Source organism: Psittacula echo (assembly GCF_963264785.1).
Source record: "Psittacula echo genome assembly, chromosome: 12".
NCBI classification, from domain to species: Eukaryota; Metazoa; Chordata; class Aves; order Psittaciformes; family Psittacidae; genus Psittacula; species Psittacula echo.
The window spans coordinates 8,357,169-8,375,388 of record NC_137747.1 but is presented as its reverse complement, the minus strand read 5'-3'; the positions used below and the strand labels follow the sequence as shown (position 1 = coordinate 8,375,388).

The 18,220-nt window shown below is 43.0% G+C and overlaps 2 protein-coding genes across 2 annotated transcripts in view; both read left to right on the top strand.

Moving 5' to 3' along the window:
• The first annotated feature begins 867 nt into the window (after window positions 1-867).
• Window positions 868-11,394, top strand: PCMTD2 (protein-L-isoaspartate (D-aspartate) O-methyltransferase domain containing 2). The gene is made up of 6 exons (XM_080627943.1): window positions 868-1,007; window positions 3,116-3,439; window positions 4,672-4,774; window positions 6,459-6,630; window positions 7,491-7,614; window positions 9,109-11,394. The coding sequence occupies exons 2-6, from the start codon at window positions 3,133-3,135 to the stop codon at window positions 9,489-9,491; spliced, it is 1,089 nt and encodes a 362-aa protein (XP_080484069.1). The 5' UTR covers window positions 868-1,007; window positions 3,116-3,132; the 3' UTR covers window positions 9,492-11,394.
• Window positions 11,395-15,693: 4,299 nt separating this feature from the next.
• Window positions 15,694-18,220, top strand: part of LOC308226239 (peroxidasin homolog) — a gene marked incomplete at both ends in the record, with an annotated part of 39,593 nt that continues 37,066 nt past the window's right edge. Inside the window, one exon of the mRNA XM_080627769.1 lies at window positions 15,694-15,857. Within this exon, the coding sequence (XP_080483895.1) occupies window positions 15,694-15,857 (164 nt within the window). The remainder of the gene's footprint in view (window positions 15,858-18,220) is intronic.

Sequence of the window (18,220 nt, the reverse complement as noted above, 5' to 3'; positions counted from 1 at the left end):
ACAGCTCTGCAGTGCTGAGCTTGGGGCTACGTCCTGGAGCGGAGCAGAGCGGGTCGTACTAGGCCACACCGAGCCGAGCCACCGCTCAGGTACACCCGCGGGGCAAGGAGACCCTGTCCGCTGCGGTGCGGCTGATCCCGGCTCGACCCGACCTTACGGGGCCGCTGCTGCACTCTCCCCCCCCCGCCCCCCCGCTCTTCCTCACCTCAGGCCGCTGCCCGCGTCAGCCCTGCGGCTTCCTCCGGCAGTGGGGTCCCCGATCCTGCATGGCTCTTCTGGGGGCCTCACCCCTCCCCAGCACCGCCTCCCCATTAAGCGGCCGGTCGCGGACTGGGGCACTGCGGAGAGCTGGGACACCCGCGTGTAGTTAAACCGGGGCGGGGGGTAGCAGCATAAGGCTTTCCTTCGCTTCGTTCCCATCTCTCCATCGCTTTCCTTATCAACAGCATGATAACTCCTGCAGTGATTGAGCTTAGTGGCGTGGGGCTTTTTAATGTGTTGTCTGAGAGGGTTAGAAGGAATCAGATTAAAATCTCTGCCCGCTGTAACTTGTGTTTTGATGGGTAAATAGCCTCACTTTTGTTATTCCTTCTGGAGCATGTTATGTCAGAGCAGGGATTACCCTGCAAAGCTGTTGGGGCGAAGAATTGCATGTTTGTGCCTTGTGTATTGTTCTGAGTGTTCCCCTGTGCATCTGCTGGTGTTTGCCCTGCAAGAAATAGTGTTAATTTCAAGTGTTTTGTTTCAGAGCCTGAATGCAGCTTCTCATGTCAGACTTGTTTGGTTTTCTGCTTTGTTTTTATTAAAGGGAAAGATGGTAACGTGCAGTTAAAGGGATGCTTCAGCACTGAGGGGCTGCTTGGTTTGCTCTCTGCATTGTGACCAGTGAAGGATCACCTTGGTCCCTGCTCATATTTGTGACAATCAGTGCTTTGCTTAGAAGTGTGAAAAGCACAACTGGGCTGATCGTGGAGGGAGAGGATCTGGTTTTAAAAAGCTTGTTAAAAGTAAGTCCTACTCCTTGGTTTCAGCTTCCAGTGGGAGAAGAGAAACAAGGTTAAGCAAAGGTGGGGAGTTATCCAAAGGGGAATTTAACCATCAGAGTACTGTATCCTGCATCTAAAACATGCGTTTTGTTGGAAGTAAGCTGGTTTTGATTAAAAGTGTTTCAAAAGAAGCTGACACCTGGCACAACTTGAATACTTCTTGGTCTTATTAGAAAAAAGCCTTCCATGTTGTAGAACATGGAAGAACAGTTGTTGATCATAAAGCTGCACCAAAACCAGGTTGGACCAGTTGTTCCAGTGGGGCTTGTGTACAACGGAAAGTTTGTTGGGGATCTAAAGTGGAACACTGTTAGAGACACAACTTCTTGTTTATACTTTATAGCTAAAAATGTAAGTTTTTAACAGCAAAAAGAGCATAAGTGGGAGAAAGAAGTAAGCCTAAGAACAAATAGACAAAGGAAGGTCAAGGAAATCAGCACCCTGAGGGAACAGAAGATTTTAATGCAGAATGTTATAGCAAACAGACCGACCAAAGAGATAAGCAATCTCATGTGTGCAGGTACAAAGAGTTGTGTGTGTAGAAGGAGGAGAAAAAAGAGAAAGAATCAAATTGGCTGATGAACCCGCCTAAGCCTTCGACTTTTGATGCATTTCCACTGTGAAGTAACAAATACAGTCATTTTTTGTAGAGAAAATGAAGGAGTAACTATAGGAAGGAGAGGGGTAGCAATTTCTTTTAAGTTTTATTAATGGTGTGGAAGTGGATTGGTGTGTTTGAGGCATGAATGTATTAAAAAACTGGCTTGAGTTCCCTGCCTAAGTATATCCTCGTTTCTGTGTCCCTACAGGTAATCAGGATGGTGTGTTATATATAATAACTGTGTTATTATACTGTGAAGTATATCTAGAGAACTGTGAAATTTCCTTAGACTCCTATAGCTTTTCCTTGTTTCCTCTACAAATGGAAGTGTATAATTTGCTCTTGCTGAATGTAACAAATCAACCCAACAATTTAGCCGTAGGCAGATCTTCTGATCCCGGGAATGAACTTGAAAGCTGCTGTTTCTGGGGTTGTTATTGTGAGCAGAGAAAGGCAGAGTAAATAAATGCTTAGCAAAAATCATGTTGTGTATTCTGAAAAGGTTTTATGTTTAAGATATGGGAAGTGAAGAAGAGAGAGATTAATTTTGAGTGGCAAGTAAGTTCTACGTTCTTTTCCCTTGCACCTTTTCCTTTAAAACCTGTAGATACTTTACTACAGGAAGCACATGGCCATGCTTAGTGTGATGCACAGTCAGGGGAGGTGCCTGCTTTTCACTGCCCCACAGCAACAAGCCTGGGTATGTTGCTGGAGATGATAACATTGGTGAAGTCAGAAAGAAGTGTTTGTACTTCATACATCTGTCACTGAAGAGTTTCCAAATTGGGAGTTACCTCCTCTAAGGACTTAAGAGGACCTCAGAAGTTCCACAGGCTTCGGTGGGAATTCTCTCTGCAGTTGCTGTGTTGTTAAGTGCTTTACTAGTGATGGTGGCTCAGGCTATAAGGATGAGTTGGGTGAAAGTGCATTTACTAAAGTAAGCAAGGCTGTGCTTTAGGTTAGAGGGTTTTTAACATCAGTGAAATCAGCACCCTGAAGCATATTCAAGGAAATGCTATGAGAGTTATCTGGTTCTTTCTGCTTCTCAGTTTCTTAATTTGCCTGTGTTACTATTAGAGATAGAAAGCCTGCATGTGGCAAGAATTCCAACATGCAAGCCAAACTTGCGCTGTTGGTTGGATTTGCAATGGAAAATGACCTCTAAGCATAGGAGCCAGAATAATCCTTTGTATAAAGGGTTCAGCAGAAAAGCTGATGTGCTAGTAAAATGTTGGTAGTGGTTGAAGACAGGCAGGACACATTCGTCTATTATGATTTTCCTCACTAGTATCAGATACCAGATGCCAGATCTGCTGTGTTTTGTTTTCATTGTTTGACTGAGGTGATGTTTTTCTTGTGCTTGTGGTCTTTAGAGTGCCCAAAGGTGTCTCAAAGTACTTCTTATACAGCAGCATGGTTCAGTGTGGAATTCAGTTCTATACCTCACCTTCTTTTATTACTCTTTTAGTTTTAGTGCCCTTGAATATGGGAGGTGCAGTGAGTGCAGGAGAAGATAATGATGAGTTAATTGACAACCTGAAGGAGGCACAATACATCAGGACAGAACTGGTGGAGCAGGCGTTCCGAGCCATTGATCGAGCAGATTACTACCTGGAAGAGTTCAAAGAAAATGCCTACAAGGACTTGGCATGGAAGCATGGAAATATCCATCTCTCAGCACCGTGCATTTACTCTGAGGTGATGGAAGCTTTGGATCTGCAACCAGGGCTGTCGTTCTTGAATCTTGGCAGTGGCACTGGTTATCTGAGTTCTATGGTTGGACTCATCTTGGGTAAATACCTTTTCAATCATGTTAACTGTTCCTGTTAAAGAGTTTTGAAATTGGGAATGAAGCATTCCTCAAGTAATGAAACTAAAAGGTAGCTGGGAAAGTAAAGAATGCATTATTCCAAGTGGCCAGTTTATCAGGATTCTTGCAGCCTTCTCTCTGGAATTGGATGGGATCTAGATTTTTGTGACAGTTCAGAACAAGCAAGGATGTAATTGTACAGATGGCTATGGGATTCCTGCAGGACTGGATACAAACTTGGGTTTGTTGCCCTTTAAATGAGACACTCCTGCTCCTGAGCTGAGCTGTAACTATGGCTGCTCTGTGCTTTCTTTGTTTTTACACTGTCCTGCCTACACTGAAACACATTTGAGATCCTGTTTTAACTCTTGGCAACATACAGGTGGAAATAGTCTCTGGAAAGCAGTTAGTGCATCAGAACTGACTTTGTGGCCACATAGGCACAAGGCAAATCATCCAAGTGCAATTACACAATTGCAATTCACCCTTAAGTATTGCAGCCAGCAGTTGTGCTGCTGGGATAGGTGATAGCAAATGACTGTTGGGTACATATTCTCCTCTTGTGGGAGTGTCAGGAATTTTAACTGCTGAAATATTTGTTGTCAGGATAGAGCCTTGCTCCCAGTCTCCCAGATGTGGCTTTCTGCTGGTCTGTTGAGATTACCTGGAATGCTGATATCTAACTCCAAGGCTTTTATGTTTCTGGAAAAGTTACCAAGTCAGTTCTGAATAAAAAGCATGAGGGCTGCACAACTTCTGTATTTTCCAATGTATTTTTGCTATTATTGAGGTGCAATGGTGACTGCTCCTGACTCCTTTGAGGAGGTTTTTAGCATATCAGCAAGGAGGTATAAAAATAACATAATAAATTCCGCAGGAAAAAAACCCCTTTAAAGCATGCAGGCTGTTGTTCTGCATTGGCACTTTTTCCAGGTGATCAGTTTTACAGCAGTAGGATCAGTGTTTCCCTCCCACAGAGGAATTTCCTGCAGAGTTAAGAGCAAATGCTTCAAAATCAATTGTGCAAAGCAGCCTCATTTGCTGGCAGAAACTGCAAGTATAGGGTTGCAATTCCCACTGTAGTACTAAGGTAGCTGACCTTACATGAGCACTGGCTGACCCTTGAGGAGCAATCTGTTGTAGGAAGTAACCAAGACTCTATTCAATCCTGCTGTTTGTGCCTGTTATATTAGCCTAGTGTTTTAAACTTGCAGGTCCTTTTGGTGTTAACCACGGTGTGGAGCTTCATTCTGATGTGATCGAATATGCGAAGCAGAAATTGGACTTCTTCATTAAAACAAGTGACAGCTTTGACAAGTAAGAACGTGGAATGCCTGTTTGGATTCAGTTTGTGCGTTTGGCTTTAGTCATGGCAGTTCTTGCTCCTGTATGGCAGCTCTGCATCAGGGTAATCTGAGGATTCTGGCTCCTTAGGCTGACTGAGCTGCAGTGTGTGACCTTTGAAGCTGATGTGTGTTAGGGGGAGAGTGTCAGGAGTTTTTGCAGTGCTGCTGTCGCAGAGTTTAGAGGGAGTCAAAGAAGGTTGTTTTAAAATAATACTCTTACAGGTGTGACTTGAAACTTGCAGATAACAGTAATAGTTATGTTTGTGATCTGAGAGCATGCATCAGAGAAATATGAACTGATTTCTGCGGAGGCCTAATAGGTTTTATCTGGGGAGAAAAATGATGTTTTAAAATATGATGGTAGTTTTAGTGGTACTAAAAGTGCTTGGAATTTGATTTATGTTCTTCCTTAGAATCTCCATTTTGCTGCTGTCACAAGTAATACCTCTCCAGCAAGATAACCATTGCCAATAGTAACCTCAGCAATAAAAGTTGTAGCTGTCATATTTTGGAATCAGTCTCACAGTTTGTTCAAACAGGGCAGTAAAGCATCTCTGGGTACCTGATAGTCCTCCTCTCCTAGGAGGAAGAGAATGAAAGTCATTACATGCTGAAGTTTAAACTACTCAGCCTTGTGCTGTTACTGCTGGGCTGGAAAGCTGGTGATGAGAGAGCTGTATTTTCTTGATGTTGGCAGCAGGAACAGTTTTCAGCATGGATGGTGCTTGCACATGGCTTTTTTCAATCACATTACTGCTGTTTGAATAGGTGTGTTAAGGAATACTTACTTTTCCTCCCTCCAGACAAATACAGCTATGGAGCAAAAGTGAGCTGAATTCAGGAATCAACATGATTGGAAAATTGGCATTGTTGAGAGCAGTGTCTGCTGGGTGATGCTGTTAGAACACTGTGTGCAGGCACTGCCTGCTCTGAATGTGTGGCACGCTTTGGAAAAGCAGAAAGCTTCAGCAAGTGTTTAGGAATAAATGAGTGCTATATTGAGCTGCCTCTCAAGGTAGCAGGAGAAGAATGGATCTGTTCTTCAACTTCTATCAAAATCAGCCCTTAAATGTAGGGCTTAAACCTTATGTAGTTTTGGAGCATGTAAAAAAACCAGAAGCATCATAGAATCATTCATTTTTCTACTAAACTGCATCAGAAATGCTATAGGCAGAAATTCTTCTTATGAGGGGTGAAATCACAGTTTTTGAAGCTAATGGCAAAGCTTCCATTGGCTTCAGCAAAGCAACTTTCAGAAGCATCAGGTAATAGCTCCCCACAACATCTAAAAGCCATTTCAAAGCTTTTGAAAATGCCAAAACCACCCTGGCGCGATGCTTAAAAAGCTTGAACACTTGGAACTGCAGGTCTCATATTTATATTTGCATGTTATAACTGAGTAAGCATTGGGTGACTGAAAATAGCCCTTCTGAAGTTACATGCAAGTCAAGTATGAAATTGTACATCATTATCCTTTGGAGGTTTCCATCTAGGAATTCTTACCTCATTATTCTGTGGGTTTGAGTCTTGTCACTGTGGTCTAGAGTATATGGGCTTCAGAGGAGAAATCCTCTGAAATTGGGGCTTTTCTCAAGTATGTTTCATTGCTGACTTGTGATATTCTTACGTGCTGCACATCTTTATTTCCTTTTCAGATTTGAATTTTGTGAGCCATCTTTTGTAATTGGCAATTGCCTGGAGATCTCTCCAGACTGCACTCAGTATGACCGTGTTTACTGTGGGGCTGGAGTACAGAAGGAACATGAAGACTACATGAAGAACCTGTTGAAAGTCGGGGGAATTCTTGTCATGCCTCTAGAAGAGAAGGTTGAGTGCTTTCATACTCGTGTTTCTCTTTCAGTTCTTAATCCTGATCTCTGTTCAGTCAATAGCTGTTCCTTCAGTTTGCCCTTCTTGGGGCAGGTTGAAGAAAGCATTGAGGGCACCACTTCTCACCTTGAGTGGGAACTGAACTCTGCACGCTTCATAATATCTAAGAAACTCATAGTTCTACAGGTCTCCCATATATTCCAATCTGTTGTTAATTGCACACTTACTTTCATGCTGCAGAAAAGTGTTTGCAAGGCTTTGCTCAAGTCATATAAACTAGTGTTGTACTTAATGGAAAAATACAAAATCCTACACCCTGATATACACTCCTGCTATGAAGGAACAAGTTGTCCCTATTTACTGTTGTCAATGGATTCCTTTTAGTGAAAGGTGGGTAACTGCCCTGTGTGTGAGCTCAGGATGGTAATTCAGATTATCTGTTCAGTGTAAAGGTGTATTCTAATGGACTTGAATGGCTGAGGAGTGGGGATCAGACCTTCTACCTACGTCAGGATAGTTTTGATGAGCAGAGTTTTTTCCTAGTAAGATACTGTACAGTGAGTGTAAGAGATTTGAGCTCGAACAGAAACCCAGTGATCTGCAGACTCCCTTCAAGAATGGATGTTTCAGTGACTTGACAGTTTTGAAGTGGCCAGATGTAGCAGTTCTAGTTAGAATTGAGGATGATCTGGGAGAGCAGGGTGACCCAAACTGCCAGGGCCCGTGCTCATTGCAACAGATGAAATCACTTGGGGCTAATCCTTTAAGGAGTTCTAAGTCATTTGTTCATGCTGGTTTTGTTCAGAAATCTTACTTCAGTTCACACAATGGACAATAATCTCTTTGTTTTGGCTTAGTTGACAAAGATAACTCGCACTGGTCCTTCTGCCTGGGAAACCAAGAAGATTCTTGCTGTTTCTTTTGCTCCTTTGATTCAGCCTAACCACGCAGATTCAGGAAAATCAAGGCTTGTTCACTTGCGTGAGTACACACATTCTTGGATATGGGGGAGGTTTCTCCTGCTGTTTGGCTATAAGCTGCACCTTAGATGTAACATCTCTATGAATCCTTCCAAGGCATATTACTCAACTGCTTCCTTCTTTGAACAGTTGCTTAAGTCTTGTGTTTCATCCCAGTTCATCTTTGAGGGTATCTGTGAGGCCTGGTGCAAGGATCAGAATTGCATAAAATAGATTGTAAATACCAATTATTTCTTGTGAAAATACACCTGAACTTTGTGGGATGTTTGGTAATTTGTTTTTGCACATGCAGACAGCCTGAATTATGTACTGTTATGGTTCCCAGGCACGGTGCCATAGTGATGGCAAATACACCAGCAGTATCTGTGAACAAACCTATATACTCAAAGGCTCTCACCACCCAACAATCCAGAATTATCCTGAGCCTGGAATGCTTGAGGGATAAAGTTGTGCAATTTTTGGTTAGCTCTTTGTAATACACATTGTACACGGTGGCCTCAATCTTTAGATTAATCTGTGAGTGTAGAGAGGCCTCTTAAGAGCACATGAAGACAGAGACACTTCCATAAAGAGATTAGTTGGGCTTTGTTCTTATTCTGGAAAGGTGTCTTTGCATGACAAAAAGCAGCTCAGTAACACTCTGTACAGTGCTATCAAGTCCATCAAGTGCATTTCAGCATGTGGTGGCTTTGTAGTGAGACCTGTATGTATATTACATGTAACTTTTTCCCTCGTTCCTTCGTTCAGGTCACAGGACATGTCAGTAGAAGACAGAGGGTTTTGTTTCAGTTTTAATTCATTCCAGTACATGGATGTGTGTGCATCAACAAATTTTGTTCTTTATGCTGCATGAATTACGTTGTGTATTTATGGGCTGGTAGCAAGTAAGTACAGATGACAGAACAGTCTTCCAACCCATTAATGTGGGAGGTATTTTAATACAATAACTTATTGTGTGCTTCTGTAATTACTTTTACCAAATGGTTTCCAGCCTGTTTTCACCACTAAGGCCAAAGCAGCTTTTGAAGAGCATAAATAGCACTCATGTGTTATAAGCGAGGAACTTGGCAAAGCTGAAGGAACTTCACAATAGAAAAATGATTTTGTGGAGAAGTTAAATAGACTTTAGGTCTAGTTACATACAGGAGGAAAACACCTTTATTAAACAGTCACAATTTCAGTCACTAAGTCTGCATGTTTATAATCTATAAGATATTATATCTTAAAAATAATTGCGGGGACTTGACATGAAAATAGCAAACTTGTTTCATCCCATTCTTTTCTTCAGTTAATGAGAGAAATGCATGATTAAATTTTGGTTGGGAAGTTACAATCCAGTTGATCTGAGTTGACAGGGGTTGAATAGAGCTGGTTCTGTAATCACAGTGGGGAATTCAAGTGGCCTGATTTAACTTGAGCAAATACAACTTTTTCCTGGGAGTATTTTGGAAAGGGATTTTCTCCATATTTGCTCATGGCTTTCCTTTTGTTGCAGCCCCAGTGGCTGTTCGCAGCCTGCAGGACCTGGCTCGCATTGCCATCCGAGGAACCATCAAGAAACTCATACATCAAGAAACAATGGGCAAAAGTGGCAATGGGCTCAAGAGCCCCTCAAAGTTCAAACGAAGACGTGTGCGGCGCCGTCGCATGGAAACCATTGTTTTCTTGGACAAAGAGGTCTTTGCTAGTCGGATCTCCAACCCATCAGATGATAACAACAACAGTGAGGATATCGAGGATGACACACAAGAAGAGGAAGAAACTAAACCCTCTGAACTAAAGCCGGATCCCCCTGTAAACTTTCTGAGGGAAAAGGTCTTGAGTCTGCCTTTGCCTGATCCCTTGAAGTATTACCTGCTTTATTACAGGGAGAAGTAATTTGCTCCTTCTAGAAAGCTGGAAGTAGGCAGAAAATAAAGTACTACTTAGGGCTTGACAAATGTATACCACTTGCTTGCCTGCTAATAACGACCACCCAAGGCAGTAGGCTAGCTGGGGAATGCGGCTGCTGTATACTTAAACATTATAGCTTTTACTTGAGTTTCTTCTTTCTTCTCGGTTGTGTGCTATAGTTTTATTCTACAGCAGGGATTACTGAGGCAGCAAGTTGGTGAAATGCTCAGCTGCTTATGGAAAGCAGGATTTAAGTCCCTGGAACTAACTGCACAGAGATATCTCAATCTCGTGGCTGCTCTACTGAATTGCAGCTTTTAATATTCTTAGCAGTTCCCCAAAGACCTTTGCTGTCTGTGCTCTCTCCCACTAAACCTGCCATGTGTTTTCCATGGTGTGTGTTTAATGGAGAAGGAGGATTATTAGTAAAAACTGACCTGGCAAATCTTCGTTCTTCCAGTAATCTGAAAAAGCACAACAGAATTCTTGGCATTACCCTTGGGGCATCCAGGTTTTGAATGAGAAAGAAAGCATCGGCTCCCCTTTGGTTGGTCTCAGTTTTGCTTAGAAACGATGCTTGATTTTTCAGTAAAAGGTAGAAATGTTTTACAGAATATTGGTTTTATCAATGAGATTCTCTTGTTCTGGTGAACTAGTCTGAGATGCAAAGTTGTTGGGTTTTATTTGGCTTTTTTCATAGCAATGGAGGCAAGTGAAGAATTGCAAAGCTGGTTGGCTGTGACAGGATGCTGGGGTAGGCAGGGTTGTGACTGTTGTCTCTGGGAGTGTTTGCAGAGTAATCCTGAATAGGGAAGAGGGTAGAGAGGTGATGCAGAGCAGTGGCTTTGTGAGAACTGACTGTCAAAGCAGCATCAGTGGATTTTGCTGTTGTATGAGATAACTTCCATCTGCTGAGCTGAATAGAGTGAAGTGCAGAGTGCCACCCTGAGCAGAGTCGTTTGTGTCCTGGTACATCAGCCGAATGTAGTTGTTTGAGGAACATGAAAACGGTCTAGAAAGCCAAACTGGTGTGGTTCTTGGGTGTTAATGTGTGTGGCTTTGCTGTAGCAAGGTGGCCTGAACACAACTTGAGCACACACGGTCCTTGTACTGTAGGTGGAATGGATCTGGTTGACTTGGTAGGTTATTTTATTCCTGCAACTATTAAGTAGATGCTTCAACAGACTTGTATTGAAGGACCTTACACTATGCAATTCTGTGGATGTGAACTCTCATTTTTGTTCCTAAGTCTTCCTGGGATGGTGATGGAAGGAGCTGCCATGTTTACAAGGGGAAGTTTTACTTGGTTTAGCCTGTTTGAAAACAATCTACCTAAACTACTAAGGGCTAGAGAGAAACCCTTGGGCTTGTAGTGATATGAAGTACTCCTAAACCTAGGGGAGGTTGTAAAAACCTGCTCTCAGTAGGTAATGAAGCTATGTTAAGGTGTTGCCCCATCAGAAGCACTTAAGTTGGTATCAATTTGATATCTTTTATTGTTTTTATGCTGTCTCCTCATTTTCGGAGGGGGAATGTATTAAAACTGTCTTCCCAAACACACGCTGGGTTTTCGGTTCATGGTACTGAGTTGCACAACTTGCTTAATGATAAACAGTGTTCCTGTGTGGCTTTGGAAATAAAGGAATAACTTGTATGTCTAAGGTGGAGAACTCTTCCTTGATTAACAGGCTTTCTGTATATGTTTGAGAACATCATCTGATAACGGGGTGTTGTGTGGCTGCTGGCACATTGCTTTGACTTGCTTCTGGTTTTCTAAGTCTCTCCTGGTTCAAACGGTACCCAAGCTATTGTGCTCCCTCAGATTTTAACTTCTTTCTGGCGCAGTTCTGTGGCCACTGAGTTGATGGTTTCCTGTAAACATGCAAGTAGCCACCTTGTAATTCAGGCAACTGCAATGGATTTCTTTCTCCAAATAAAAATCCTGACTATGGTGGTAAATAGAGGTTTAATATAATGCGCGTATGATACATCTCTGTGCTTCCCCAAAGGCTCTGGCCTTTGTTAGCCGTTTCTGCTGAATGGCCATTGTACCAGGCATGTGCCTTTCTGTACTGTGGCACAGTTTCCATACCCCTACAAAGTGCAGGGTTGTCCTTCAGTTTAATTACAACACTTTGGAAGAAGGTGCTTTAAAAATTACATTAAACTCCAGGTTTGTATTGATGAGCCATGCTGAGGTGGTGCTAAAGCTGGCCAGTTGGGGGAGAATTCCCTTTCATTTATCTCTGGTTTTTATCCCTCAATTCTAAAAGATACTTTGAGATTTTTTTCACCAGATTTGCCTTTTTTATTACATTTGCTAGGTTTTTGTAGCATTCTAGAAGATACATGAAATACTGCTATTTTTCCTTCACCAGGTTGAGTAAATACATATGCAATAAATCTATGTTCTAGCTTGTCAAATTGATGCCTTATCCAAAACCCCACAAATCCAAACAAACATGATAGAGATTTTGTGTAATATAATTGTGAAATAGCATTTGCTTGTAGCCTGTAAATAAAGGGGAACTGTGAATACATCTTCCCTGTGCACAAGCACTTGCGCTGTAGTTTTATAACTGCAGCACCTTGTATAGTCTGTAAGCTGTCTGGGAACTTTACCTGCTCTGTTTCCCTTTGTGTTCCAAGTAGTCTTCACTTGAATTGTATTTGACTCTCTTTAGGTTTCAGTACAGCAGCAAATCTGCAAAGAGAAATGAACTTCAAGCTGCTTTCATCATTAGTGGAAGAATCTGTGTAGAAACTAGAGATGAATTGGCCTGAGGCGTGCAGAAGTGTTACACAATTGAACCTTTATTCCCAAGTGTTTCTGTATCAATAAATACAGTAAAGACTTCTTAGCTGCCTTAACATGGCTTTGCATCATATTATGTTTGGAATTCTTTGTAGATAGGTGCTTATTTCCGTAAATGAAGGTTGAGACGCTAGAGAAAGCGCTTAATAACATGGTGCAGGCGCATAGTTTTAGATGAACTCCTAAGAATATAATCTCTCAAAAGAAACCTGCCCATAAACCTTTATGTAATGGAGTTGTGCAAGATGGGTTTTGGGATTAGCCACATAGAACTGATCCAGATTTTATACATCAAGATGGTTAAAGAGTGAATTCACTTACCTGGCTGTTAGACCTGGAGACAGCAGATACCAAGAGGTCACTTAGTCCATTTCTGTCCCTCAAGGAGTTGTTGAACGTGTCAGGAGTTTAATACATTCTGTATCAATACAGAATGCATTAAACTTGCGTCCTGTGCTCTGTTTCAGTGCTTAGTTAATGCAGATTTGGTGTTCAAAGCTTCCATTTCACTAGCATTGAGAATAATGCTTCAGCTTCAGCTGTAATAGCAAACTGATCATGATACATTTAATTAGCAACAGTGGTACTTGTATCTGACCCCCTCTATTGCACAGGATAAATGCCTGTAGGATGTGTTCCTTCCTTGCTGTCACCTGTGTGTTTGGCAGATGTCCTTTTACCGAGTATAACATGAGGTGGTTCTGTGTTAATGTTTTCTTTCACCTGATGCTTGCTGTAAAGAAAACTCCCCTTCTGCTTTGGAAAGTGATGGATGTGCCATACAAAGGGTATCAAGTAAGTTAAATTGGTCAGATAAGGTTTACGTTCGCTTCATGGTAAAATATGGAAGGTTAATTCCCTGGGAAGTAGTGATGAGCTCCTCAGGGGACCTGCTCCAGTGAAGGGGAATTTAAAGGTAAAACAAAGAAGGGTTGGGGAGGGAAAACCCCCACACCTGAAGAACAACCCCAAAGTCTCCTTGCATTCTCTGGGTGTGAAAGGGTCTGTCTAGCAGAGGCTGGAGCTGTTTAACCATGGAACACAAGTGTGAGCTTTCGTTCCTGTTGCTTAGGAGTTAACTGCTGGTTCCTGCTCAGAGCTGCACACTCCTTTCTAAACAATTCATCATGTTGATGGAGAATAAGATAAATGAATTTGAGAGGAAGGGAGTGGTGGTTGCCATGTGCTGTAACATCTCACCAGCATCCCATTCATCATGTGCGGAGATCAGGTAGAAGACGCACGGTTCAAGTTCATCTGAAGATCTGCTTCTGAGTCAATGAGTAGGTTGCAGGACTTGCTTTTTTGCACTCGAGCTATTCCCTGTGTGGCCACTGTTAAATCTGCTTCCATTTAGCAGAGCCCATCTCTCCAATGCAGTTGACAGATACCCATCAATCCTTCCAGGCGCTGGAGCGAGATTCCAAAGACAGTACGTATAGAACCGTGCCTGGTGCCTAGCCCAGCTCTCTTGCTAGCAGCATAAATAAACGTGGGAGGGATTATTACTCTGCAGATGGTTTAGAGCTCAGAGTTTATGCACAGGGATGTAATTGGAGGCAGAAGGCCCAAGCCTTGTATTTGTGAGGTGGCCAGATGTGCTGGGGAAGGTGTTGATGACCTTCCTAAACACTGGAGCATGGCTTGAAGAGAGTGGTTTTGTTTCTTTTCCTATGAGTACTTCTTTACAAAGCAACTCCTAAATAGCTGTGTTGCCCTGTCCTAACAGAGTTCCGTGTGGTTGGGGAAGAGTTTAGTGCCTTGGAGAGCAATCAGGAGCGTGGTGCTAAAGCCTGGAAGACTTCACCATAATCCACATTGTCTTTCCTGATGTACACGAAGGATGCGCTTCTGATGCACTTCGCTTCTCAAACTGGAGTGAAAAGGTGTCAGTCACTGGGGGCAATGTGCTCTCAGCTGCCAGTCGTTAGGTAAAGGCTGAAGTTTGATTCAGCCTTATACAACCTGTGTTTGTGGAAGGGCTGGGTGGCCACTAGAGGACACTCTGCCCTAGACCATGAGTTGAGTCCTTAGGGGAGCGGGGAGGAGTTTGCTGGGATTTCAAAGTGATGTCGGGACAAAACCGCAGCAGATTGCCTGAGGCTGAGATGCAGGACGCCCGCAGTGCAAAGCGCTCTTATAGCGCGAGGAAATGGAGGTATTTTATCATCTAATGCTATGAAATCTGTAAGTGAAACCCTAAAACTCAGCACTTCCTGAATGCTGAAGTGACAAAGTCTGCAGGGTGAGCTGGGGAAGTTTAAATGCCATTCTTGCTGTTTTGTTACATTGTAGTTCACAGTATAGAGCAGACGTGGGGTTGATGGGATGCTTTCATTTAATCTTCCAGGTAACGTGGAATGATGCCATGTTTGGGATTCCTCAGGTGCCTTTATATCCTAATGAGTGCTAATGCCTCGCTCCTAAACCCACACATTGAGGATCTTGTGTAGTGATAACTTCAAACCTAACACAAGCTGGTTTCCCTTTAAGCTTCTTTATAACAGTAGAAGATGATTAATGTAACTGGAAATAAGTGCTCCCTTTTGTGTCTCGATTTTGTAACCCCATGGAGGGAACAGACTGAGGTCTGCATTTCCTAGAGTTCAAACTCAGTTGATTTCATTATTTTTCCCCTCTTCGCCCCTCAGTTGCCTTTAACTTCTCCAAAATCCTGTTGTTTTCCCAAATGACATCCCGGTAGGAAGAAATTCTACTAGCCAAAAGGTCTTTGAAATCAATCAGCTTTTACTCTGCATGAGAAACTTTATGCAATGTGTAAGATCAGTGAGAGGTTTGTCTTTATTTGCAGGTTATTTATCCCTTTTAAAACCACTTCTCTGTAGCATTCCACATCCCATCAATGGTTGGAAACCTATTTTTGCTGGATGCTGCAACCACATGTAGTAAGAGACAGCCTCTATCCTAAAGCTCTCACTGCCTGATGTGTTTGACAGGCTGTTAGATAAGATGCTACCCTTAGTTTGCAGCATGCATAAAATACCTTGACCCATCCATGTCCTAGCCCTGCCCTGGAAGCAGGGTGTCGCTTGTCCATGAAGGTGTGTTCCAGTATGCCTGAGGAGATGGTGAGGAGTTAATTCACTGTTAGAAATAAGGAAGGCAGTCAGAATAAATCAAAGCCTACAGTTTGTATTTCAGCGCCTTAATTCCGGAGGGGAGGGATCAGCCTGATCTCCAGTGATGTACATCATGGCAGAGAGAGGGTGGGTGGTTGGTCTGTCAAACTGCCTTGATTTAATTGCAAACACATGCTGATGAGTCCCCTCCTCCTGGACCTTGGGGCTGGGAAACTTCTTTTATCAGCTCCCTGCAGCTCAGAATTGAGGCAAATACACTCCAGCACACACCATGCTGCTCAAACCTGCTGCTCTGCCAGGCTTGCTGTGCTTTCTCCTCCTGCCCAGGTTCTCCTGCTCCTGTCCTAGTCGCTGCCTCTGCTTCAGGACCACAGTAAGATGCATGCATCTGATGTTGGAAACCATCCCCGATATCCCACCCCAGACAAGCATCCTGTGAGTAAATCCTTTCATTTTACTGCCTTGCTTGCCTGCTTGGTCTTTAGAAAGAAATGTGTGCTTTTTATCCTCCTTTTTTCCTGCATCAGTGTCTGCATCACAAGCTGTTTAATGCTTTTAAAGCATAAACCAGAAACTGCCCCTTTTGTCATCGGTTCATGGTTAATAGGACAACCAAGGGGATTGAAAAATCTAATAGGAATAATGCCAGGGTGATCACTGGAAGCCACTTGTGGAGAATTAAAGGTCATAAACGTTAAACTGAGCTTATAGAAAGGTGCACAGTTTATGTCTGAGAGGGGTTTGGATATGAGCCTAGAGGGGAGAGAGGAAACCCAGCAGTTCAGGCTTTAGTCTCCACTGAAACAAGCACTTCTCTAATACATACAGCACCATTTGTTCCCTAAACTTTAAATGCTGGTTTTCCAGGTTCTGTCTGAACTGTGCAAACCAACCTTCAGGCTTATTTGGAAAGCAGCAGTGGGGGTAACCCACAGCTTCCTTGAGAAATGAAGTACCTGCTGGTGAGGGAGCTGCTGACTGAGCTCATTCCAACAGAGAAGGGGAAGGAAAAGGACATGGAACACTTGGAGACTGAGCAGCTCTTATTGATAGGTCCAGGAAAGCACTTCCCTGTGGTTCTAAATGAATCCTGCACTTAAGGGTAGCTTTAAAACGCAGTGGTATGTGACAAAATGCTGCCCTTTGTGCTACTCTCAGCTGGTCCTTTGGGTTCGCAGGCTTGGTTTTGGAAGCAGTAGGAAAGAGCTGTCACATAGTGATCTTTGCACTCATCCTCCTGAAACTGCTGTAACGTAAAACTATTTCAACACTTGTTTGAGAGGCTTTTCCCTGTGCCTGTAACAAATCACATCTCCATCAGACTCTGGATGTGCTCTCTCCCTAAGCTAGTGATGGAGTGGTTATTCTAGTGTGGAACTGGATAAGTACTGTACAGCTTGTTGGGATACAGTAGTGGTTTCTGCTCTTAGAGCAGCGTGCAGACTCTGGCTCTCCAAACTGTCACCAAACTTTTCTCCGCCATTATTCCCGTGCATCTTGGATACCGAAGTGTTTCAAGTACTTTTCCACTGTTTGAGTTTAGCAAAAGATCTTGTTTCTTCTCGGTTAAACATAGCTTTTTATGGGGAGGAAAAGTTTGGTTCCTTGGCTGAACCGAGGTAGTTCTGAGCTCAGTAAAGCTTCATTTCTGTTCTCTGCTTGACATGAGGCAGCATTTACTGTCACACTGGAGAGCCTGAGCCTGCTTCCTGTCGAGATTCTTTGAGTGCAGCAGGAGGGAAACCTCCTGTGGTCACCGGCTCTTTCTCAGTACCAGATCGGTGTATTTCCAAATGCCCTCTGGCTACAGCAGCTTCATTCACTGTGCTGCAGTGGCCAGATCCCAGCTCTGGTCCATGGCTTTTCCTTGCAGCTTCAGTCGAATTCCAGGTAGTTTCTTGCTGTAATGTAGGTGGCATTGAATTGTGTCTAAAGCTCCATCTAGAAAGGTGACCAGATTTTCCAGTGCAGTGCATACAGTCACCCGAATTCCCTCTCCCCTGCTCTAACTAGTTTGCATGAACACTGCTTGTAAATGGTCCATGTTTTGCCTGATAATCCATTTGGAAATCTGGTTTATTTAGTTTAACACGATAGCCACAACCTCCAATGGGAAACTGGGTTTTAAACATTAAATGGTATAGGTGTGAGATATAGAAGTAGGGATATTCCAAATATTATGACATTCCTTAGGGACCAGTATTTTTAAGGAGATTTGTCTGGTTCATTCTCTTCTAATACTTTCTGCATAATTATAAGCAAACCCATACTGATGAGCACAGATCCTGATAGATAACATGAGCCTGGGAAGCGTTCTCTGTTGGCAGATCTTGTGCTTTTGTATGGTGTGTGGCAAGTGAAACTCCTGACTTTCTGGCTATCTTGAAGATCTCCTGTATGTAAATGCATTTGCCAGCCAGCATCCCATTGTATCTATATAAATAGCGTTTGAATAATTCAACTTTTAATTGTGAAATATCAAAGAATGCTTCTTAACCAAGCCCCTATCTAGGCCAACTTTTTGGTATGCTAATGTTCCTCCTGGGAGCATCGTTGTGTCAGTGAACATTCCCAATTATAGCAAGAATAGTCTTGATCCTGGAGTTACTCTGAGTAGAAGATGTGGGATTGTGATGTTTTCCACATTCACCCTTTGGTATGAACAGGACTGAGTGTGTGACTGCAGCTCCAAACAGCCATCCCAGGCTTCAGCTCAGCTCCTTCACAGCTGCAGTATCCAGATGGAGTTTGCTTTGAAGATGGGAGTTTGTGACTCTCTGACCTCCATGACTCCGTGC

What these genes read in the sequence shown, in the direction of transcription:
- PCMTD2 (XM_080627943.1), top strand. Translation starts at nt 3,133, where the DNA reads ATGGGAGGTGCAGTGAGTGCAGGAGAAGATAATGATGAGTTAATTGAC. An exon ending in ACAAGTGACAGCTTTGACAA is followed by an intron (nt 4,775 to 6,458) that starts GTAAGAACGTGG and finishes TTTCCTTTTCAG; the next exon opens with ATTTGAATTTTGTGAGCCAT. An exon ending in TCATGCCTCTAGAAGAGAAG is followed by an intron (nt 6,631 to 7,490) that starts GTTGAGTGCTTT and finishes GTTTTGGCTTAG; the next exon opens with TTGACAAAGATAACTCGCAC.